The sequence below is a fragment of the Oncorhynchus mykiss genome, chromosome 2 (genome assembly GCF_013265735.2).
Source record: "Oncorhynchus mykiss isolate Arlee chromosome 2, USDA_OmykA_1.1, whole genome shotgun sequence".
Lineage (NCBI taxonomy): Eukaryota > Metazoa > Chordata > Actinopteri > Salmoniformes > Salmonidae > Oncorhynchus > Oncorhynchus mykiss.
In genome coordinates, this window is record NC_048566.1 from 18,009,637 (window position 1) to 18,031,518 (window position 21,882).

The following is a 21,882-nucleotide window of genomic DNA, read 5'->3' on the forward strand; positions in this document are numbered from 1 at the left end:
GGAACAGATAGGAGAACGAAGATCACATTGATACAGTTATTATGGGCTGTGACAGCCTGTAGAATCCATGCCAGTATGTTTTTTTGTGAATGTGGCTGTTTGTGTTGTTTTGTACTGCATAAGGACAATGTTAGGCAATAATGGTTTTCAATAAGTCAGAAATGTGTAGATGTGTTTTCAATAAAGAGATGTGTGGACAGGTAACACAAACTTCCCAACAATGCAAATATTCTCCTCACTCACTGTGTGTTTTATGGTCAAATAGTAAACACTTTAGGATTTGATATGGTCTTCTAGGCATGGAAAGCCAATATAGTCACAGAGGCATATAGCATACGGTGCTTAGGGACCTAAAGCTTTCCATCCCCTTATACATACAGCTAAACATTAACCCAATGACCCTCCTTTTCACCATGCAACACACATACGCTCGCACGCACGCACACACACACACACACACACACTTGTGTATTTGTGTATTTTATTCCTCCTGATTTTTTATTAGATTTTGTTTTACTCTGCAATGTTGGGAAAGACTTGTAAAAGCAAGCATTTCACGCGTATTCGGGAACATGTGTAAAATGCAATTAGTTTTTATTTGATTGATTTGACAAACACACACAGAGACCACACAATAGCACACACACACACCCACACCCCCACACACACACACACACACACACACACACACACACACACACACACACACACACACACACACACACACACACACACACACACACACACACACACACACACACACAACAATAATGTATAGGATACTCTTGATTTAATAAAGGTGTTAATTGCTTTGATGTGAAACTGGAAATAATTTCAGATTTGCTGTTTTCTGGGTGTGTATACAGTGTATAGCATACAGTATATGTAGTGTTAGGTTACTTCCTCTCCCCATACATCCAGCTCACTATGAACTCAGCAACACTCCTCTTCAACATGTGACATGCATAACCTGGCCATTTCCCATTCACTGTCCCTGTTGGCGAAAACCTGGCCATCGTTACACTGTGTATACATCTATCATCATATCGCTCTAAAAATGAGTTGTTAACATTAACTATTTAAATAGTACAGCAATGTATGAGCTACTTTTTATTTAATAATATCTTAATTGGTTTGATGTGAAACAGGGATCACTTTCAGATTTGCTGGTGTTTTTCTGGGCATTACAGTACCAGTCAAAGGTCTGGACACACCTACTCATTCAAGGGTTTTTCTTTATTAGTACTGTTTTCTACATTGTAGAATAATAGTAAAGACATCAAAACTATGAAATAACACATATGGAATCATGTAGTAACCAAAAAAGTGTTAAACAAATCAAAATATATTTTATATTTGAAATTCTTCAAAGTAGCCAACCTTTGCCTTGATGACAGCTTTGCACACTCTTGGCATTTATGATGGTGGGTTATTGGGTGTGTATATATAGGCTAACGTGAGGTCCTTTATGATGGTGGGTTATTGGGTGTTTATATATAGGCTAACGTGAGGTCCTTTATGATGGTGGGTTATTGGGTGTTTATATATAGGCTAACGTGAGGTCCTAAGTCAATACAAGGGCTTTCCTCCTCCATACATTCCAAAGCAGAATGAACTCAGTGATCCTCCCCTACACAGGGTTCACTGGTGCTGACGAGTACGACCACCCACTACCTCTCCCGATCTCTCTCTCTCTCTCTCTCTCTCTCTCTCTTAATTCAATTAAATTAAAAGGGCTTTATTGGCATGGGAAACATGTTTACATTACCAAAGCAAGTGAAATAGATAATAAACAAAAGTGAAATAAACAATATAAAATTAACAGTAAACTTTACACTGACAAAAGTTAAAAAGGAATAGAGACATTTCAAATATATGTACAGTGTTGTAACGATGTGCAAATAAAGTACTAAAAGGAAAATCTCTCTCTCATTATCATTCACTCCCCATCCCCCTCTTTACCCATCCCCCTCTCTACCCAACCCCCTCTCTCCCCATCCCCCTCTCTACCCATCCCCCTCTCTACCCACCCCCGTCTCTCCCCATCCCCCTCTCTACCCTTCCCCCTCTCTACCCTTCCCCCTCTCTCCCCATCCCCCTCTCTACCCATCCCCCTCTCTACCCATCCCCCTCTCTACCCTTCCCCCTCTCTACCCATCCCCCTCTCTACCCATCCCCCTCTCTACCCTTCCCCCTCTCTACCCTTCCCCCTCTCTCCCCATCCCCCTCTCTACCCTTCCCCCTCTCTACCCATCCCCCTCTCTACCCTTCCCCCTCTCTACCCATCCCCCTCTCTACCATCCCCCTCTCTACCCTTCCCCCTCTCTACCCATCCCCCTCTCTACCATCCCCCTCTCTACCCTTCCCCCTCTCTACCCATCCCCCTCTCTACCCATCCCCCTCTCTACCCACCCCCCTCTCTACCCATCCCCCTCTCTACCCATACCCCTCTCTACCCTTCCCCCTCTCTACCCATCCCCCTCTCTACCCATCCCCTTCTCTACCCACCCCCGTCTCTACCCATCCCCCTCTCTACCCATCCCCCTCTCTACTTATCCCCCTCTCTACCCATCCCCCTCTCTACTTATCCCCCTCTCTACCCATCCCCCTCTCTACCCACCCCCGTCTCTACCCATCCCCCTCTCTACTTATCCCCCTCTCTACCCTTCCCCCTCTCTACCCATCCCCCTCTCTACCCACCCCCGTCTCTACCCATCCCCCTCTCTACCCTTCCCCCTCTCTACTTATCCCCCTCTCTACCCATACCCCTCTCTACTTATCCCCCTCTCTACCCATCCCCCTCTCTACCCACCCCCCTCTCTACCCATCTCCCTCTCTACCCTTCCCCCTCTCTACTTATCCCCCTCTCTACCCATCCCCCTCTCTACCCTTCCCCCTCTCTACTTATCCCCCTCTCTACCCTTCCCCCTCTCTACTTATCCCCCTCTCTACCCATCCCCCTCTCTACTTATCCCCCTCTCTACCCATCCCCCTCTCTACCCATCCCCCTCTCTACCCACCCCCCTCTCTACCCATCCCCCTCTCTACCCTTCCCCCTCTCTACTTATCCCCCTCTCTACCCATCCCCCTCTCTACCCTTCCCCCTCTCTACTTATCCCCCTCTCTACCCATCCCCCTCTCTACTTATCCCCCTCTCTACCCTTCCCCCTCTCTACCCATCCCCCTCTCTACCCTTCCCCGTCTCTACCCATCCCCCTCTCTACCCTTCCCCCTCTCTACCATCCCCCTCTCTACCCTTCCCCCTCTCTACCCATCCCCCTCTCTACCCTTCCCCCTCTCTACCCATCCCCCTCTCTACCCACCCCCCTCTCTACCCATCCCCCATATCTAGGGTCTGTGTGTTTTCAGGCATTCTCAACCGGGGGCAGTGAGTTCCAATAGGCTCTACAGAGCTTGAGTCGGAGCCTCGCTAGCTGCTGATGACTGATTGTGTTAAAGTTCAATAACATAGTAGAGAGACGAGTTACAGAAGTGTTTCTTGGATAAATGTTCTTTAGCTGGGTGCTATGCCAGAAAGTGATCAGTGATATTAGATCAGTCAATATGAAAATCTTTGATATAATCTAATCTTTTTCTATTTTGAGATGACTGGGTGGCTGACAGGAGGGGAAAAGCCAGGGTGAAAGATGACAGGACAACTGGTTGAGTGACAGGTGCTCTCCCTGTGATATGAGAGTTCCAGTGTAGTAAAGCTGTAGTTGATGTAAATAAAGGGTTCTGTAGCCCTATACAATGTGTATTAATGGTGTAAGTAATGGAGAAGAGCACAGGTATGGGTGGAATACAAGCTGACTGTGACTCATGGGAACTAACATACGCCAGAGGGTCAGAGCTTGAGAAGTAAACTAGAAAGACTGGAACCTAGAAAACTTCCTTGGTTAGAAAAGGCTGAGACGCCATGACTGTAGAACGTTGATGCACGTAGGTGTCACATTTTGGGTGCGATGAGTTTACGTCCGTTGTTGTTGTAAAAGGTCTGTCTGAAGGATATGTGTGGTAAAGGTGTGGTGGGTGTCTGTAGGTAGAACTAGAGGCCAGGTCAGTGAGGGTAGTGACAGATCAGACACCAGTAAACTGATAAACCTGAAGGATATGTGTGGTAAAGGTGTGGTGGGTGTCTGTAGGTAGGACTAGAGGCCAGGTCAGTGAGGGTAGTGACAGATCAGACACCAGTAAACTGATAAACCTGAAGGATATGTGTGGTAAAGGTGTGGTGGGTGTCTGTAGGTAGGACTAGAGGCCAGGTCAGTGAGGGTAGTGACAGATCAGACACCAGTAAACTGATAAACCTGAAGGATATGTGTGGTAAAGGTGTGGTGGGTGTCTGTAGGTAGGACTAGAGGCCAGGTCAGTGAGGGTAGTGACAGATCAGACACCAGTAAACTGATAAACCTGAAGGATATGTGTGGTAAAGGTGTGGTGGGTGTCTGTAGGTAGGACTAGAGGCCAGGTCAGTGAGGGTAGTGACAGATCAGACACCAGTAAACTGATAAACCTGAAGGATATGTGTGGTAAAGGTGTGGTGGGTGTCTGTAGGGAGGACTAGAGGCCAGGTCAGTGAGGGTAGTGACAGATCAGACACCAGTAAACTGATAAACCTGAAGGATAGATACTACAAAGCAGTTAGCCAGCTAACTTTGATAAATAGCCAGAAAGTACTGTTGATTTTATGGTTCTTTAAGGAAGCTAAACTTAGATGTGTGTTATTTGTTGTTAAGTCAATTCGACCATGCCCATTTCAAGTTTATATTTTTTTTTATGTAAAAGTTATTTCAGAATATTTAGACAAGTTGATTTGCTTTGTAGTATACCTCTTGGAGGAACACTATACAGAAGGATTATGTAAACTGCACATCTCCTCCCCTTCCCTCTCTATCCCAGTTTAACAGTGCTGTATCAGGCTCCTATTAGACAGCCAAGCCAGAGGACTAGAGGGGGACATCAGACACTAACTAGCCTTCTCTCTCTCCAGGCTGTGTTCTCACGTGGTCTGCACCTGGCACCTGCACATTGTTTGGCTGTGGGAGACCACAGTCCATAACAACAGTTTGGCAAGCAGAGAACACACAGGAATGTTATCTATTTAATCTCTGTGTTCTGATGATATGATAACGACGGCAGGAATAAACTAATGGAGGGCAAACACACACTGCTGATCGGGAAACGTGTCGCTCTGAAGATGTGCCGGGTCCTTTAAGTTCCTCGCGCTCATGAACAAGAGGCGCTCAAGCGGAGATTTGTGAATGAAGCCAATAGGCCACGCCCCCTTCACAAATGTGTAACCAATGGAATAGGGAGAAATGTATTCGCCACGCCCTCTACGATGTTCCCGAGCCAATAGAAAGCTGTTAGAGGTCATGGCAATTGCATAACATTTCTCAATGGTTGCACGTTTGAACGGCCAACTACACAGTGCTGAGCGCAAATTGGAAGAGGAAAGGATGTAGGTTATTTTTAATGAGCGTTGTAAAAAGAAAAATACCGTTGATACGAGAGATGAAAAGTTATAGGCTTTAGCTCTAGGCCTAGTTGTTGAATTTACGCCTACCAAGACAACACATAGACATAATAGAAAACGTCCAAATATTTTGGTGGTCCAGGCATTCACATGAGTCACAAACCAATTGTACATATCTCACAACAACAGACTTGTGGTCAGCATTATATATAGCAATATGCTAGCCATATTCAGTGGTTTTATGGAAATGATATCTCCCGCCAAATATAATATGCAAATAGCAGATATGTTTTAAAATATGTACATTTCCTGGCAAAACAGAGAGGACCCGAAGTGACCTTTCTATTGTTGATAGAACTCCATCCACAATATCGTGTGAATAGGGCTCCCCCTGGCGTCTACAATTGTTTTCATGCGTCAAGGATTTGCATACATTGTACAAATGTCCTGTTGATGCTGCGCACGACGAAACACTATTGTTCTTGCCACTTACCAACGCTTGAGGGGTCTGTTCTCACTTTCAAGTTTCACGTTTTATTAGTTGTATGTATTTTTTGTTGTTATTTAGCCTTTATTTAACGATACATGATATACATCGATATACACCGTCCATCGAAATGCTTACTTGCAGGTTCCTTCTCGACAATCCATCACCAAAAGGTGTGGCTCAGTAGAACATAATACATTTTTAGCACAAGTACACAGGAAGGCACAATTTATAGTACAATATTTACACATCAGGGAAAGGGGGATTGGGGGCCAAGTGTTTAAATGGTGCAGTATTAGTAACAGTAAATAAGAGTATGGTAGCAGCAGTTGTGATGTGTGTAGCATGAATCTATATGTGTGTGTGTGTGTGTGTGTGTGTGTGTGTGTGAGTGTGTCACCGCTCCCAAGGTAACAGTTCAGGCCTGTAGTCGTTGCTTTGGATGTGGATTATTCCTCTCTTATCAAACACTAGTATATTGGTCATGGAGAAGACAATCTGGCACCAGATAGGGGTTGCCTTAAGCACAGATCTAGGATCAGTGTATCTTCACCAAATGCTAACCTAAGTAGCCTAAGTGTTAGGGGGGAAACTCAGAACTGACTTTAGATCAGTGCCTATGGGCAAATTCATTCTACTCTTTAAAGGACCTTTTTTTTAAAAACTTGAAGACACAGCAGAGCAGAGTAGCCATTCCTCTGGGATCTAAAGCAGGTCTGTTCATCCCCATCCTTCTGGGTCCTAAAGCAGGTCTGTTCCTCCCCATCCTTCTGGGTCCTAAAGCAGGTCTGTTCATCCCCATCCTTCTGGGTCCTAAAGCAGGTCTGTTCCTCCCCATCTCTCCCTCTGCCTACTTCTGTCTCCCTCTGTCATAATCTGTCCTGCAGCCCAGTGCTTCATGCAAATGCTAATGACAGCTTGTTCTGAGAAATTAGAGTTGCATTAAACTGAAAACAAACAAATAAGACATACACACACACACGCATGTCAACATGTCCACTTTCTCACCGATGTACAGGAGTTATCTAGATTACCAATGGATGGATTAGTCTACTTTTGTTCCAAGCTCATACATCAACAAACCCAGACAGAGTTTAGAAATACGTCCGGCTACTCCCTCTCACTCTTTCAATCACTCACGCTCCCTCTCTTTTTATCTCTCTTTCTCTAGCACTCTTTCACTCACACAAATTCTCCAACCCCCTCCACTCCCCCCATTCTCTATACTCCACTATTATTTTAATTCTCCCTCTTCACTCACTCTTTCATTTTTCCTTCCCTCTTTCTCCTCCTCTCGCTCTTTCTTTCTCTGTCTGTCTGTCTGTCTGTCTGTCTGTCTCTCTCTCGCTCTCTCTCTCTGTTTTTTCACTAAGCTTTTCAGTGACCAACACTGGACTCATGCCCACTCACTTGTCCACCCTTTGCATTCTTCCTTTCTTTCTCTCTTGGCTCTCTCTCTCACTCAATCACTCTTTCCCTCTCCATCTCTACTTTACTGAGACCTAAACGGCTATTTTGAATGATAGAGGGGACCCAGTGTGTAACGCACACACTCTGAGCTAATTTAGAGAGCTGTAGCAGGTTGGATCAGGAGCCCCTGTCTCTCTCTCTCTCTATCTCTCTGTCTGTCCGCTCATCTGTGGTTGTGTATGGGAGAGGAGGGCTAACATGGACTTGGTGGGTCTCTCTCTGCCTCTATTACTTGTGTTTTGGCAATGGACAACTACCACAGGCGCCGCCGGTAAGACCTACATCAGCCTTAAGATGGTTTGTTTTGGTTATTGTTTGTTGTTGTAGTAGTACACTCTTGGAAAAAAGGGTTCCACAAGGGTTCTTCAGCTGTCCCCTTTTTGGTTTCAGGTAAAACCCATTTTGGTTCCAGATAGAACCCCTTTGGGTTCCTCTGTGGAACCAAAAAGTGTTATTCAAAGGGTTCCCCTATGGGGACAGCCGAAGAACCCTTTTGGGTTCTAGATAGCACCTTTTTTTCTAAGAGTGCAGCGGTGGGGGTAGTGGTGGTGGCGGTGGAGGTGGTGGTGGTGGTTATGGTGGTGGTGGTTATGGTGGTGCCGGTGGAGGTGGTGGTGCCGGTGGAGGTGGTGGTGCCGGTGGTGCAGGTGGTGGTTGAAGAAACTAGTAGCAGTAGTAATAACAGTAGAATAGTGGCAGTAGAATCAGTAGTTGAACAAGGAACAGTATAGTGGTAGTTCAGATAAATGGTATATAGTAGTTCAGATATACTGTATATAGTAGTTGAGATATTCTGTATATAGTATTTCAGATATACTGTATATAGTAGTTCAGATATACTGTATATACTATTTCAGATATACTGTATATAGTAGTTCAGATATACTGTATACAGCAGTTCAGATATACTGTATATAGTAGTTCAGATATACAGTATACAGCAGTTCAGATATACTGTATATAGTAGTTCAGATATACTGTATATAGTAGTTCAGATATACTGTATATAGCAGTTCAGATATACTGTATATAGTAGTTCAGATATACTGTATATAGCATATATATTTTTACAGAGATATCATTTCACTTTTCAATGACAACTGTTCATATTGAAAATGTCACTTGCTGACAATATGTTGAATACTTTGGTGAATGTAGTAATACTGAATATAATTGTTGATAACTGCTGTAATGTGTTGTTGTGAGAATGACAATGAAGAAACGTGATTTTATTTCCCCTCTTTCAGTGACGTACTGGACGTACACGGGTAAGAACATCTCTCTCAATAACCAAAAGGCCTTCAAGTTGTTTTCTAACTATGATATTATAACTCATAAAGTAGGTGTAGATCACATTAGGAATATTATCCCTGCCACTAAACACTACACAAATACCACAGTACACTCTCTGTCTGTCTGTCATTTATACATCAGCTCACCTACTGTACGGGTGCAGAAGAGGGAAAGAGAGCTAGAAAGGGGGAGGAAAACGAGAGAAGTGGCAGGTGCACGAGGAGGATGAAGAGTTTGAAAGACGTGTTTCAGCAGCATTGTTACGCCACACAATAACCCTGTGTGTTAATTGTACTGTCCAGGCTGAGGCACACTGCCTGCCTATCATGTGGACAATGACACTGTAGACCTGAATGGCCCTTAGTGAATGCATATAGAGTGGTAATGTGTACACTAAATTCACACAGAGCTTTTCCATTCACATTAAGTACAGAAGTGTACAGTATGTCCTCTAACCAGAGCCTGTGTCCAGGGCTAGATGGCATCACCACATGGTGATGTTTTTCTCTGTGTTCTATAGGACGCGATATACTGTTAAAGTAAATGGTGATGTGGGAGTTGTGTTGTGTTGGTGTGTGTGAGGGGATCTGTAGCATTCTGTGGCTGGCTCGCTCACAGGCACTGCGGCTCTTTGTATGGCATTTTGTGTGTCTGTGTGTGTGTGTGACATTGTTCCCATCCACATTGGGGACAGTGGCAGCGCTATGAGAGGTAGAGCAGGTCAGAATGACGGAATATTCTCTCCGTTGTAACCATGGGTACTTCCATGACAACCAACTGTGGAGCTGCAGGACAAGTTTTTCTCCTTTTTTGGGGGCGGTGGGCAAGGAGGGGGATAGAGGACGGCTTAGAGGTACAGGCCGGGGGAGGGGAGAGTGTGTGTATGTGTATGTGTGTGTGTGTGTGTGTGTGTGTGTGTGTGTGTGTGTGTGTGTGTGTGTGTGTGTGTGTGTGTGTGTGTGTGTGTGTGTGTAGACCCAGCTAGCACATTTGGTTCCTTGGAAGTTGTGGGAACGTATGTTTTTGGTTTGACATTGGTTATGGGAACGATGCCATATGTTTTCTGACAAGAAAAATTGACGTTTTTTAAACGTAAGTAAAAAAATTGCCTGTTCTGGGAAAGTTTATTTTATGTTGCAGGGAGGTTCTGATAAAGTTTTACTCTGGTTCCTTCCCACTGGGCAAAAACTGGTTGAGTCATCAACATAAGGCCATTTCGTATTTTTTTTACCCAACTTTTAACCTAAATCCAATGAAAATGTTTTGTTGATTTCATGTTTAATTCACATTAGTTGGCAACTCAACCAAATGTAAATCAAAACTAGACATCCAAAAAGGGATGTTGCAACTGCTGATTGTGACTTTAAAGTAATGAAATACCAAGAAAATAATGTTTTTTGTGAAGTTCCTTAAATACGCTGAGAACGATCCAAAGCTAAGCAACTATCCTGCACCATTCCCAGAAAGTTGTGGGTAGATTGTACGCAAAATAACCATAAGACAACCACGCTCTCACCAAGCTCTAACAAAAATATGGTTCACAGAACTTTTTTTGTGGTAGCTGGGGAGATAGTGATGGTGTAAAAAAGTCTCTCTCTAATCCCCCTAGGAAAGTAAAATCACTGTAGAGCACTGACCTCCGTAGCAGGCACATTGATTAACAGTAGCATGGAGAGTAGAGCACTGACCTCCGTAGCAGGCTAGAGCACCCTGAGGGTTGGGGAGGAGACCTCACATTGATTAACAGTAGCATGGAGAGTAGAGCACTGACCTCCGTAGCAGGCTAGAGCACCCTGAGGGTTGGGGAGGAGACCTCACATTGATTAACAGTAGCATGGAGAGTAGAGCACTGACCTCCGTAGCAGGCTAGAGCACCCTGAGGGTTGGGGAGGAGACCTCACATTGATTAACAGTAGCATGGAGAATAGAGCACTGACCTCCGTAGCAGGCTAGAGCACCCTGAGGGTTGGGGAGGAGACCTCACATTGATTAACAGTAGCATGGAGAGTAGAGCACTGACCTCCGTAGCAGGCTAAAGCACCCTGAGGGTTGGGGAGGAGACCTCACATTGATTAACAGTAGCATGGAGAGTAGAGCACTGACCTCCGTAGCAGGCTAGAGCACCCTGAGGGTTGGGGAGGAGACCTCACATTGATTAACAGTAGCATGGAGAGTAGAGCACTGACCTCCGTAGCAGGCTAGAGCACCCTGAGGGTTGGGGAGGAGACCTCACATTGATTAACAGTAGCATGGAGAGTAGAGCACTGACCTCCGTAGCAGGCTAGAGCACCCTGAGGGTTGGGGAGGAGACCTCACATTGATTAACAGTAGCATGGAGAGTAGAGCACTGACCTCCGTAGCAGGCTAGAGCACCCTGAGGGTTGGGGAGGAGACCTCACATTGATTAACAGTAGCATGGAGAGTAGAGCACTGACCTCCGTAGCAGGCTAGAGCACCCTGAGGGTTGGGGAGGAGACCTCACATTGATTAACAGTAGCATGGAGAATAGAGCACTGACCTCCGTAGCAGGCTAGAGCACCCTGAGGGTTGGGGAGGAGACCTCACATTGATTAACAGTAGCATGGAGAGTAGAGCACTGACCTCCGTAGCAGGCTAGAGCACCCTGAGGGTTGGGGAGGAGACCTCACATTGATTAACAGTAGCATGGAGAGTAGAGCACTGACCTCCGTAGCAGGCTAGAGCACCCTGAGGGTTGGGGAGGAGACCTCACATTGATTAACAGTAGCATGGAGAATAGAGCACTGACCTCCGTAGCAGGCTAGAGCACCCTGAGGGTTGGGGAGGAGACCTCACATTGATTAACAGTAGCATGGAGAGTAGAGCACTGACCTCCGTAGCAGGCTAAAGCACCCTGAGGGTTGGGGAGGAGACCTCACATTGATTAACAGTAGCATGGAGAGTAGAGCACTGACCTCCGTAGCAGGCTAGAGCACCCTGAGGGTTGGGGAGGAGACCTCACATTGATTAACAGTAGCATGGAGAGTAGAGCACTGACCTCCGTAGCAGGCTAGAGCACCCTGAGGGTTGGGGAGGAGACCTCACATTGATTAACAGTAGCATGGAGAGTAGAGCACTGACCTCCGTAGCAGGCTAGAGCACCCTGAGGGTTGGGGAGGAGACCTCACATTGATTAACAGTAGCATGGAGAGTAGAGCACTGACCTCCGTAGCAGGCTAGAGCACCCTGAGGGTTGGGGAGGAGACCTCACATTGATTAACAGTAGCATGGAGAGTAGAGCACTGACCTCCGTAGCAGGCTAGAGCACCCTGAGGGTTGGGGAGGAGACCTCACATTGATTAACAGTAGCATGGAGAATAGAGCACTGACCTCCGTAGCAGGCTAGAGCACCCTGAGGGTTGGGGAGGAGACCTCACATTGATTAACAGTAGCATGGAGAGTAGAGCACTGACCTCCGTAGCAGGCTAGAGCACCCTGAGGGTTGGGGAGGAGACCTCACATTGATTAACAATAGCATGGAGAGTAGAGCACTGACCTCCGTAGCAGGCTAGAGCACCCTGAGGGTTGGGGAGGAGACCTCACATTGATTAACAGTAGCATGGAGAGTAGAGCACTGACCTCCGTAGCAGGCTAAAGCACCCTGAGGGTTGGGGAGGAGACCTCACATTGATTAACAGTAGCATGGAGAGTAGAGCACTGACCTCCGTAGCAGGCTAGAGCACCCTGAGGGTTGGAGAGGAGACCTCACATTGATTAACAGTAGCATGGAGAGTAGAGCACTGACCTCCGTAGCAGGCTAGAGCACCCTGAGGGTTGGAGAGGAGACCTCACATTGATTAACAGTAGCATGGAGAGTAGAGCACTGACCTCCGTAGCAGGCTAGAGCACCCTGAGGGTTGGGGAGGAGACCTCACATTGATTAACAGTAGCATGGAGAGTAGAGCACTGACCTCCGTAGCAGGCTAGAGCACCCTGAGGGTTGGAGAGGAGACCTCACGTGGATTAACAGTAGCATGGAGAGAAGAGCACTGACCTCCGTAGCAGGCTAGAGCACCCTGAGGGTTGGAGAGGAAACCTCACATTGATTAACAGTAGCATGGAGAGTAGAGCACTGACCTCCGTAGCAGGCTAGAGCACCCTGAGGGTTGGAGAGGAAACCTCACATTGATTAACAGTAGCATGGAGAGTAGAGCACTGACCTCCGTAGCAGGCTAGAGCACCCTGAGGGTTGGGGAGGAGACCTCACATTGATTAACAGTAGCATGGAGAATAGAGCACTGACCTCCGTAGCAGGCTAGAGCACCCTGAGGGTTGGGGAGGAGACCTCACATTGATTAACAGTAGCATGGAGAGTAGAGCACTGACCTCCGTAGCAGGCTAAAGCACCCTGAGGGTTGGGGAGGAGACCTCACATTGATTAACAGTAGCATGGAGAGTAGAGCACTGACCTCCGTAGCAGGCTAGAGCACCCTGAGGGTTGGAGAGGAGACCTCACATTGATTAACAGTAGCATGGAGAGTAGAGCACTGACCTCCGTAGCAGGCTAGAGCACCCTGAGGGTTGGAGAGGAGACCTCACATTGATTAACAGTAGCATGGAGAGTAGAGCACTGACCTCCGTAGCAGGCTAGAGCACCCTGAGGGTTGGGGAGGAGACCTCACATTGATTAACAGTAGCATGGAGAGTAGAGCACTGACCTCCGTAGCAGGCTAGAGCACCCTGAGGGTTGGAGAGGAGACCTCACATTGATTAACAGTAGCATGGAGAGTAGAGCACTGACCTCCGTAGCAGGCTAGAGCACCCTGAGGGTTGGAGAGGAAACCTCACATTGATTAACAGTAGCATGGAGAGTAGAGCACTGACCTCCGTAGCAGGCTAGAGCACCCTGAGGGTTGGAGAGGAGACCTCACATTGATTAACAGTAGCATGGAGAGTAGAGCACTGACCTCCGTAGCAGGCTAGAGCACCCTGAGGGTTGGGGAGGAGACCACATTGATTAACAGTAGCATGGAGAGTAGAGCACTGACCTCCGTAGCAGGCTAGAGCACCCTGAGGGTTGGAGAGGAGACCTCACATTGATTAACAGTAGCATGGAGAGTAGAGCACTGACCTCCGTAGCAGGCTAGAGCCCCCTGAGGGTTGGAGAGGAGACCTCACATTGATTAACAGTAGCATGGAGAGTAGAGCACTGACCTCCGTAGCAGGCTAGAGCACCCTGAGGGTTGGGGAGGAGACCTCACATTGAGATCTGAATGAATCCTCTGTGTATTCGGTATTATTAACTGTTATAAATTGGGTGGTTCGTGCTCAGAATGCTGATTGGTGTAAATCTGTGGTATATGAGACCGTATACCATGGGTATGATATTTTTTTTTTACTGTTCTAATTATGTTTGTAATCAGTTTATAATAGCAATAAGGCACCTCGGGATTTTGTGGTATAGTTGCGCCGTGCCTAAGAACAGCCCTTAGCCGTGGTATATTGGCCATATACCACGCCCCCTCGGGCCTTATTGCTTAATTATACCATGGCATTGTTGAATACTTGTTTTTGATTGTCTTGAAAGGCTTGTAATTGTGCTGGTTTGAGTCTAAGTTGTGCTCATGCTCCTGTCCTTTACTACCATCACCCCTCTCCTCTGTTCTGCCTACTCTCAAATTCAAAATCTTCCTCTTGCTTGTCACTCTCTTTTTCAGATGTTCCATTCTCTACATGTCCTTTTATTAATCCACCTCTCTGACCCATTCTCCTGTTTTCCCTCAGTCTCTCTAGTCTGAATCCCCTCTACCCCTGTCTCTCTCTTTCTCTCTGACCCATTCTCCTGTTTTCCCTCAGTCTCTCTAGTCTGAATCCCCTCTACCCCTGTCTCTCACTTTCTCTCTGACCCATTCTCCTGTTTTCCCTCAGTCTCTCTAGTCTGAATCCCCTCTACCCCTGTCTCTCTCTTTCTCTCTGACCCATTCTCCTGTTTTCCCTCAGTCTCTCTAGTCTGAATCCCCTCTACCCCTGTCTCTCTCTTTCTCTCTGACCCATTCTCCTGTTTTCCCTCAGTCTCTCTAGTCTGAATCCCCTCTACCCCTGTCTCTCTCTTTCTCTCTGACCCATTCTCCTGTTTTCCCTCAGTCTCTCTAGTCTGAATCCCCTCTACCCCTGTCTCTCTCTTTCTCTCTGACCCATTCTCCTGTTTTCCCTCAGTCTCTCTAGTCTGAATCCCCTCTACCCCTGTCTCTCTCTTTCTCTCTGACCCATTCTCCTGTTTTCCCTCAGTCTCTCTAGTCTGAATCCCCTCTACCCCTGTCTCTCTCTTTCTCTCTGACCCATTCTCCTGTTTTCCCTCAGTCTCTCTAGTCTGAATCCCCTCTACCCCTGTCTCTCTCTTTCTCTCTGACCCATTCTCCTGTTTTCCCTCAGTCTCTCTAGTCTGAATCCCCTCTACCCCTGTCTCTCTCTTTCTCTCTGACCCATTCTCCTGTTTCCCCTCAGTCTCTCTAGTCTGAATCCCCTCTACCCCTGTCTCTCTCTTTCTCTCTGACCCATTCTCCTGTTTTCCCTCAGTCTCTCTAGTCTGAATCCCCTCTACCCCTGTCTCTCTCTTTCTCTCTGACCCATTCTCCTGTTTTCCCTCAGTCTCTCTAGTCTGAATCCCCTCTACCCCTGTCTCTCTCTTTCTCTCTGACCCATTCTCCTGTTTTCCCTCAGTCTCTCTAGTCTGAATCCCCTCTACCCTTGTCTCTCTCTTTCTCTCTGACCCATTCTCCTGTTTTCCCTCAGTCTCTCTAGTCTGAATCCCCTCTACCCCTGTCTCTCTCTTTCTCTCTGACCCATTCTCCTGTTTTCCCTCAGTCTCTCTAGTCTGAATCCCCTCTACCCCTGTCTCTCTCTTTCTCTCTGACCCATTCTCCTGTTTTCCCTCAGTCTCTCTAGTCTGAATCCCCTCTACCCCTGTCTCTCTCTTTCTCTCTGACCCATTCTCCTGTTTTCCCTCAGTCTCTCTAGTCTGAATCCCCTCTACCCTTGTCTCTCTCTTTCTCTCTGACCCATTCTCCTGTTTTCCCTCAGTCTCTCTAGTCTGAATCCCCTCTACCCCTGTCTCTCTCTTTCTCTCTGACCCATTCTCCTGTTTTCCCTCAGTCTCTCTAGTCTGAATCCCCTCTACCCCTGTCTCTCTCTTTCTCTCTGACCCATTCTCCTGTTTTCCCTCAGTCTCTCTAGTCTGAATCCCCTCTACCCCTGTCTCTCTCTTTCTCTCTGACCCATTCTCCTGTTTTCCCTCAGTCTCTCTAGTCTGAATCCCCTCTACCCCTGTCTCTCTCTTTCTCTCTGACCCATTCTCCTGTTTTCCCTCAGTCTCTCTAGTCTGAATCCCCTCTACCCCTGTCTCTCTCTTTCTCTCTGTTCCAAGAATGTCTCTCTGTGCACCCATCAGTCTCCCTCTCTCTGCTCCACTTTCTCTCTCCCCTCCAATCAGTAATGAGAAAGGATGTGTGTGTGTGTGTGTGTGTGTGTGTGTGTGTGTGTGTGTGTGTGTGCGCGCGCTCACCACTGTGAATATAATACACCACCTCATCATGCACGCATGACTGACCACTGACTTTAGACTCCTGTACACACACACACACTCTCTCTCTCTCTCTCTCTCTCTCTCTCTCTCTCTCTCTCTCTCTCTCTCTCTCTCTCTCTCTCTCTCTCTCTCTCTCTCTCTCTCACACACACACACACACACACACACACACACACACACACACACACACACACACACACACACACACACCAGCCAGTATTCTAACATTCTGATACTCCATACAGATGTAGGATCCTAATTTGACCAGTATTGTTGTAGCAAAGTAATCCTGCAGCAACAAGATTTGAACTTTTAGTCCATAATATTGCTTGCCCGGTGGTTAGGCTATTAGCTGGACAAAAGTATGTTACAGTACATAAAAGTGCAATGCTGCCTTCAGAAAGTATTCATACCTCTTGAAATATTTCACATTTTGTTGTGTTACAGCCTGAATTCAAAATGGATTAAATAAAAAAAAATCTCACCCATCTACACATTATATTACCCCATAACGCATAACGACAAAGTGAAAACATGTTTTAAGAAATCGTTGAACATTTATTGAAAACGAAATACAGAAATATCTCATTTATATAATTATTGAGGCAACACTTTGTAGGAGCACCTTTGGCAGCGATTACAGCTGTGAGTGTTTCTGGGTAAGTCTCTAAGAGCTTTGCACACCTGGATTGTACAACATTTGCCCATTATTCTTTTCAAATTCTTAAAGCTCTGTCAAATTGTTTGTTGATCATTGCTTGACAACCATTCTCAGGTCTTGCCATAGATTTTCAAGTAGATTTAAGTCAAAATGGTATCTAGGCCACTCAGGAACATTTACTGTCTTCTTGGTAAGCAACTCTAAGATTCTGTAGATTTGACCTTGTGTTTTAGGTTATTTAGGTTATTATCTCTCACTGTCTGTTGGAAAGCAGACTAAAATACATTTTCCTCTAGAATTTTGCCTGTGCTCCATTCTGTAGATTTTTTATCCTGAAAAATGCATAGATAATAACATAGTAGCAGCAGCGTGGGGGGTTGTGTGCAAATAGTCTGGGTAGCCATTTGATTTGCTGTTCAGGAGTCTTATGGCTTGAGGGTAAAAGCTGTTTAGAAGCCTCTTGGGCCTAGACTTGGCACTCCGGTACCACCTGCCATGCGGAAGCAGAGAGAACAGTCTATGACTAGGGTGGCTGGAGTCTTTGATAATTTCTAGGGTCTTCCTCTGACACCGCCTGGTATAGAGGTCCTGGATGGCTGGAAGCTTGGCCCCTTGTGATGTACTGGGCCGTACTCACTACCCTCTACAGTGCCTTGGTTGGAGGCCGAGCAGTTGCCATAACAGGCAGTGATGCAACCCATCAGGATGCTCTCGATGGCGCAGCTGTAAAACCTTTTGAGGATCTGAGGACCCATGCAAATCTTTTAAGTCTCCTGAGGGGTAATAGGTTTTGTTGTGCCCTCTTCACGACTGTCTTGATGTGCTTGGACCATGTTAGTTTGTTGGTGATGTGGACGCCAAGGAACTTGAAGCTCTCAACCTGCTCCACTACAGCCCCATCGATGAGAATGGGGGCGTGTTCGGTCCTCTTTTTCCTGTAGTCCACAATCATCTCCTTTGTCTTGATCACGTTGAAGGAGAGGTTGTTGTCCTGGCACCACAATGCCAGATCTGTGACCTCCTCCCGATAGGCTGTCTCATCGTTGTCGGTGATCAGGCCTACCACTGTTGTGTAATCAGCAAACTGAATGATGGTGTTGGAGTTGTGCCTGGCCGTGCAGTCATGAGTGAACAGGGAATACAGGAGGGGACTGAGCACGCAACCCTGAGGGGCCCCAGTGTTGAGTATCAGCGTGGCGGATGTGTTGTTACTTACCCTTACCACCTGGGGGCGGCCAGTCAGTAAGTCTAGGATACAGTTACAGAGGGAGGTGTCTAGTCCCAGGGTCCTTAGCTTAGTGATAAGCTTTGAGGGCACTATGGTGTTGAACAGCATTCTCACATAGGTGTTCCTTTTGTCCAGGTGGGAAAGGGCAGTGTGGAGTGCAATAGAGATAGCATCATCTGTGGATCTGTTGGTATGCAAATTGGAGTGGGTCTAGGGTTTCTGGGATAATGATGTGAGTCTGTGCGTGTGTGTAAGTGTGTTTGTGTGTGTACCGTATATGTGTGTGTGTGTTGTGGGTCTGGGTGTGTGTTCGTCAGGGTGATGATGCTCATTAGTCATTAGTTAGAGCAGGTCAAGTATAGAGGGGGAGTGTGAAAGAGAGGATGAGCAGGATGGACCCCCAACTTCTCTTCTGTTTTCCACAGAAAATCGTCATGTAATAAATCAAGAGGTCAATATGAAATGTTCCAAAAGAAAAGGCCTGCGGACTGACTGGCCATGCTTAATGTGTGTCGTACGAGTGTCACAAGATGTGTCATGTTTTGGTAACTCTCTTCCCTCCTCCTCCCCCTCAGGTTCAGTAGGCCAGTCCAAGTGGGCGGATTACTTCCCAGACTGTGGTGGTAAGGCCCAGTCTCCGGTTGACGTGGCAACGGTCCAGACCCAGTATGACCCCAGCCTGGGCCCTCTTACCCCCCTCGGTTATAGCCAGCACGGCAACAAACCCTTCAGCCTCTACAACAACGGACATACAGGTAACTACAGCACCATGCTGACTCCATCAACATACAGATAACTACAATAACCACGCTGACTCCATCACTAACAACATACACACAGGTAACTACAGCAACCATGCTGACTCCATCACTAACAACATACATACAGGTAACTACAGCAACCATGCTGACTCTATCACTAACAACATACAGATAACTACAATAACAACGCTGACTCCATCACTAACAACATACACACAGGTAACTACAGCAACCATGCTGACTCCATCACTAACAACATACATACAGGTAACTACAGCAACCATGCTGACTCCATCCCTAACAACATACAGGTAACTACAGCAACCATGCTGACTCCATCACTAACAACATACATACAGGTAACTCCAGCAACCATACTGACTCCATCACTAACAACATACATGCTGGTAACTACAGCAACCATGCTGACTCCATCACTAACAACATACATACAGGTAACTACAGCAACCATGCTGACTCCATCACTAACAACATACAGGTAACTACAGCAACCATGCTGACTCCATCACTAACAACATCCATACAGGTAACTACAGCAACCATGCTGACACCATCACTAACAACATACAGGTAACTACAGCAACCATGCTTACTCCATCACTAACAACATACATACAGGTAACTACAGCAACCATGATGACTTCATCTCTAACAACATACATACCGGTAACTACAGCAACCATGCTGACTCCATCACTAACAACATACAGGTAACTACAGCAACCATGCTGACTCCATCACTAACAACATACATGCATGTAACTACAGCAACCATGCTGACTCCATCACTAACAACATACATACAGGTAACTACAGCAACCATGCTGACTCCATCACTAACAACATACATACAGGTAACTACAGCAACCATGCTGACTCCATCACTAACAACATACAGGTAACTACAGCAACCATGCTGACTCCATCACTAACAACATACATGCATGTAACTACAGCAACCATGCTGACTCCATCACTAACAACATACATACAGGTAACTACAGCAACCATGCTGACTCCATCACTAACAACATACATACAGGTAACTACAGCAACCATGCTGACTCCATCACTAACAACATACACACAGGTAACTACAGCAACCATGCTGACTCCATCACTAACAACATACATACTGGTAACTACAGCAACCATGCTGACTCTATCACTAACAACATACAGGTAACTACAGCAACCATGCTGACTACATCACTAACAACATACATACAGGTAACTACAGCAACCATGCTGACTCCATCACTAACAACATACAGGTAACTACAGCAACCACACTGACTCCATCACTAACAACATACATACAGGTAACTACAGCAACCATGCTGACTCCATCACTAACAACATACAGGTAACTACAGCAACCATAATGACTCCATCACTAACAACATACATACAGGTAACTACAGCAACCATGCTGACTCCATCACTAACAACATACATACAGGTAACTACAGCAACCATGCTGACTCCATCACTAACAACATACACACAGGTAACTACAGCAACCATGCTGACTCCATCACTAACAACATACATACAGGTAACTACAGCAACCATGCTGACTCCATCACTAACAACATACATACTGGTAACTACAGCAACCATGCTGACTCCATCACTAACAACATACAGGTAACTACAGCAACCATGCTGACTCCATCACTAACAACATACAGGTAACTACAGCAACCATGCTGACTCCATCACTAACAACATCCATACAGGTAACTACAGCAACCATGCTGACACCATCACTAACAACATACAGGTAACTACAGCAACCATGCTTACTCCATCACTAACAACATACATACAGGTAACTACAGCAACCATTCTGACACCATCACTAACAACATACATACAGGTAACTACAGCAACCATGCTGACTCCATCACTAACAACATACATACAGGTAACTACAGCAACCATTCTGACTCCATCACTAACAACATACAGGTAACTACAGCAACCATGCTGACTCCATCACTAACAACATACAGGTAACTTCCGCAACCATACTGACTCCATCACTAAGAACATACATACAGGTAACTACAGCAACCATACTGACTCCATCACTAACAACATACATACAGGTAACTACAGCAACCATGCTGACTCCATCACTAACAACATACATACAGGTAACTACAGCAACCATGCTGACTCCATCACTAACAACATACACACAGGTAACTACAGCAACCATGCTGACTCCATCACTAACAACATACATACAGGTAACTACAGCAACCATGCTGACTCCATCACTAACAACATACATACTGGTAACTACAGCAACCATGCTGACTCTATCACTAACAACATACAGGTAACTACAGCAACCATGCTGACTCCATCACTAACAACATACATACAGGTAACTACAGCAACCATGCTGACTCCATCACTAACAACATACAGGTAACTACAGCAACCACACTGACTCCATCACTAACAACATACATACAGGTAACTACAGCAACCATGCTGACTCCATCACTAACAACATACAGGTAACTACAGCAACCATAATGACTCCATCACTAACAACATACATACAGGTAACTACAGCAACCATGCTGACTCCATCACTAACAACATACATACAGGTAACTACAGCAACCATGCTGACTCCATCACTAACAACATACACACAGGTAACTACAGCAACCATGCTGACTCCATCACTAACAACATACATACAGGTAACTACAGCAACCATGCTGACTCCATCACTAACAACATACATACTGGTAACTACAGCAACCATGCTGACTCCATCACTAACAACATACAGGTAACTACAGCAACCATGCTGACTCCATCACTAACAACATACAGGTAACTACAGCAACCATGTTGACTCCATCACTAACAACATACATACTGGTAACTACAGCAACCATGCTGACTCCATCACT

The 21,882-nt window shown here is 46.1% G+C and overlaps 1 protein-coding gene across 3 annotated transcripts in view; it reads left to right on the top strand.

Annotated features, from left to right (window-relative positions):
• The first annotated feature begins 7,158 nt into the window (after positions 1-7,158).
• The window catches only part of LOC110536418 (carbonic anhydrase 14-like), a 31,121-nt gene continuing 16,397 nt past the window's right edge, over positions 7,159-21,882 (top strand). The window contains exons 1-3 of one of the 3 annotated variants that reach the window (XM_036940059.1): positions 7,159-7,707; positions 8,684-8,704; positions 18,734-18,913. In XM_036940059.1, coding sequence (XP_036795954.1) covers positions 7,635-7,707; positions 8,684-8,704; positions 18,734-18,913 — 274 coding nt within the window. In that variant the 5' untranslated portion in view covers positions 7,159-7,634. The remainder of the gene's footprint in view (positions 7,708-8,683; positions 8,705-18,733; positions 18,914-21,882) is intronic. The other 2 variants (XM_036940041.1, XM_036940051.1) reach the window with 2 other exon arrangements.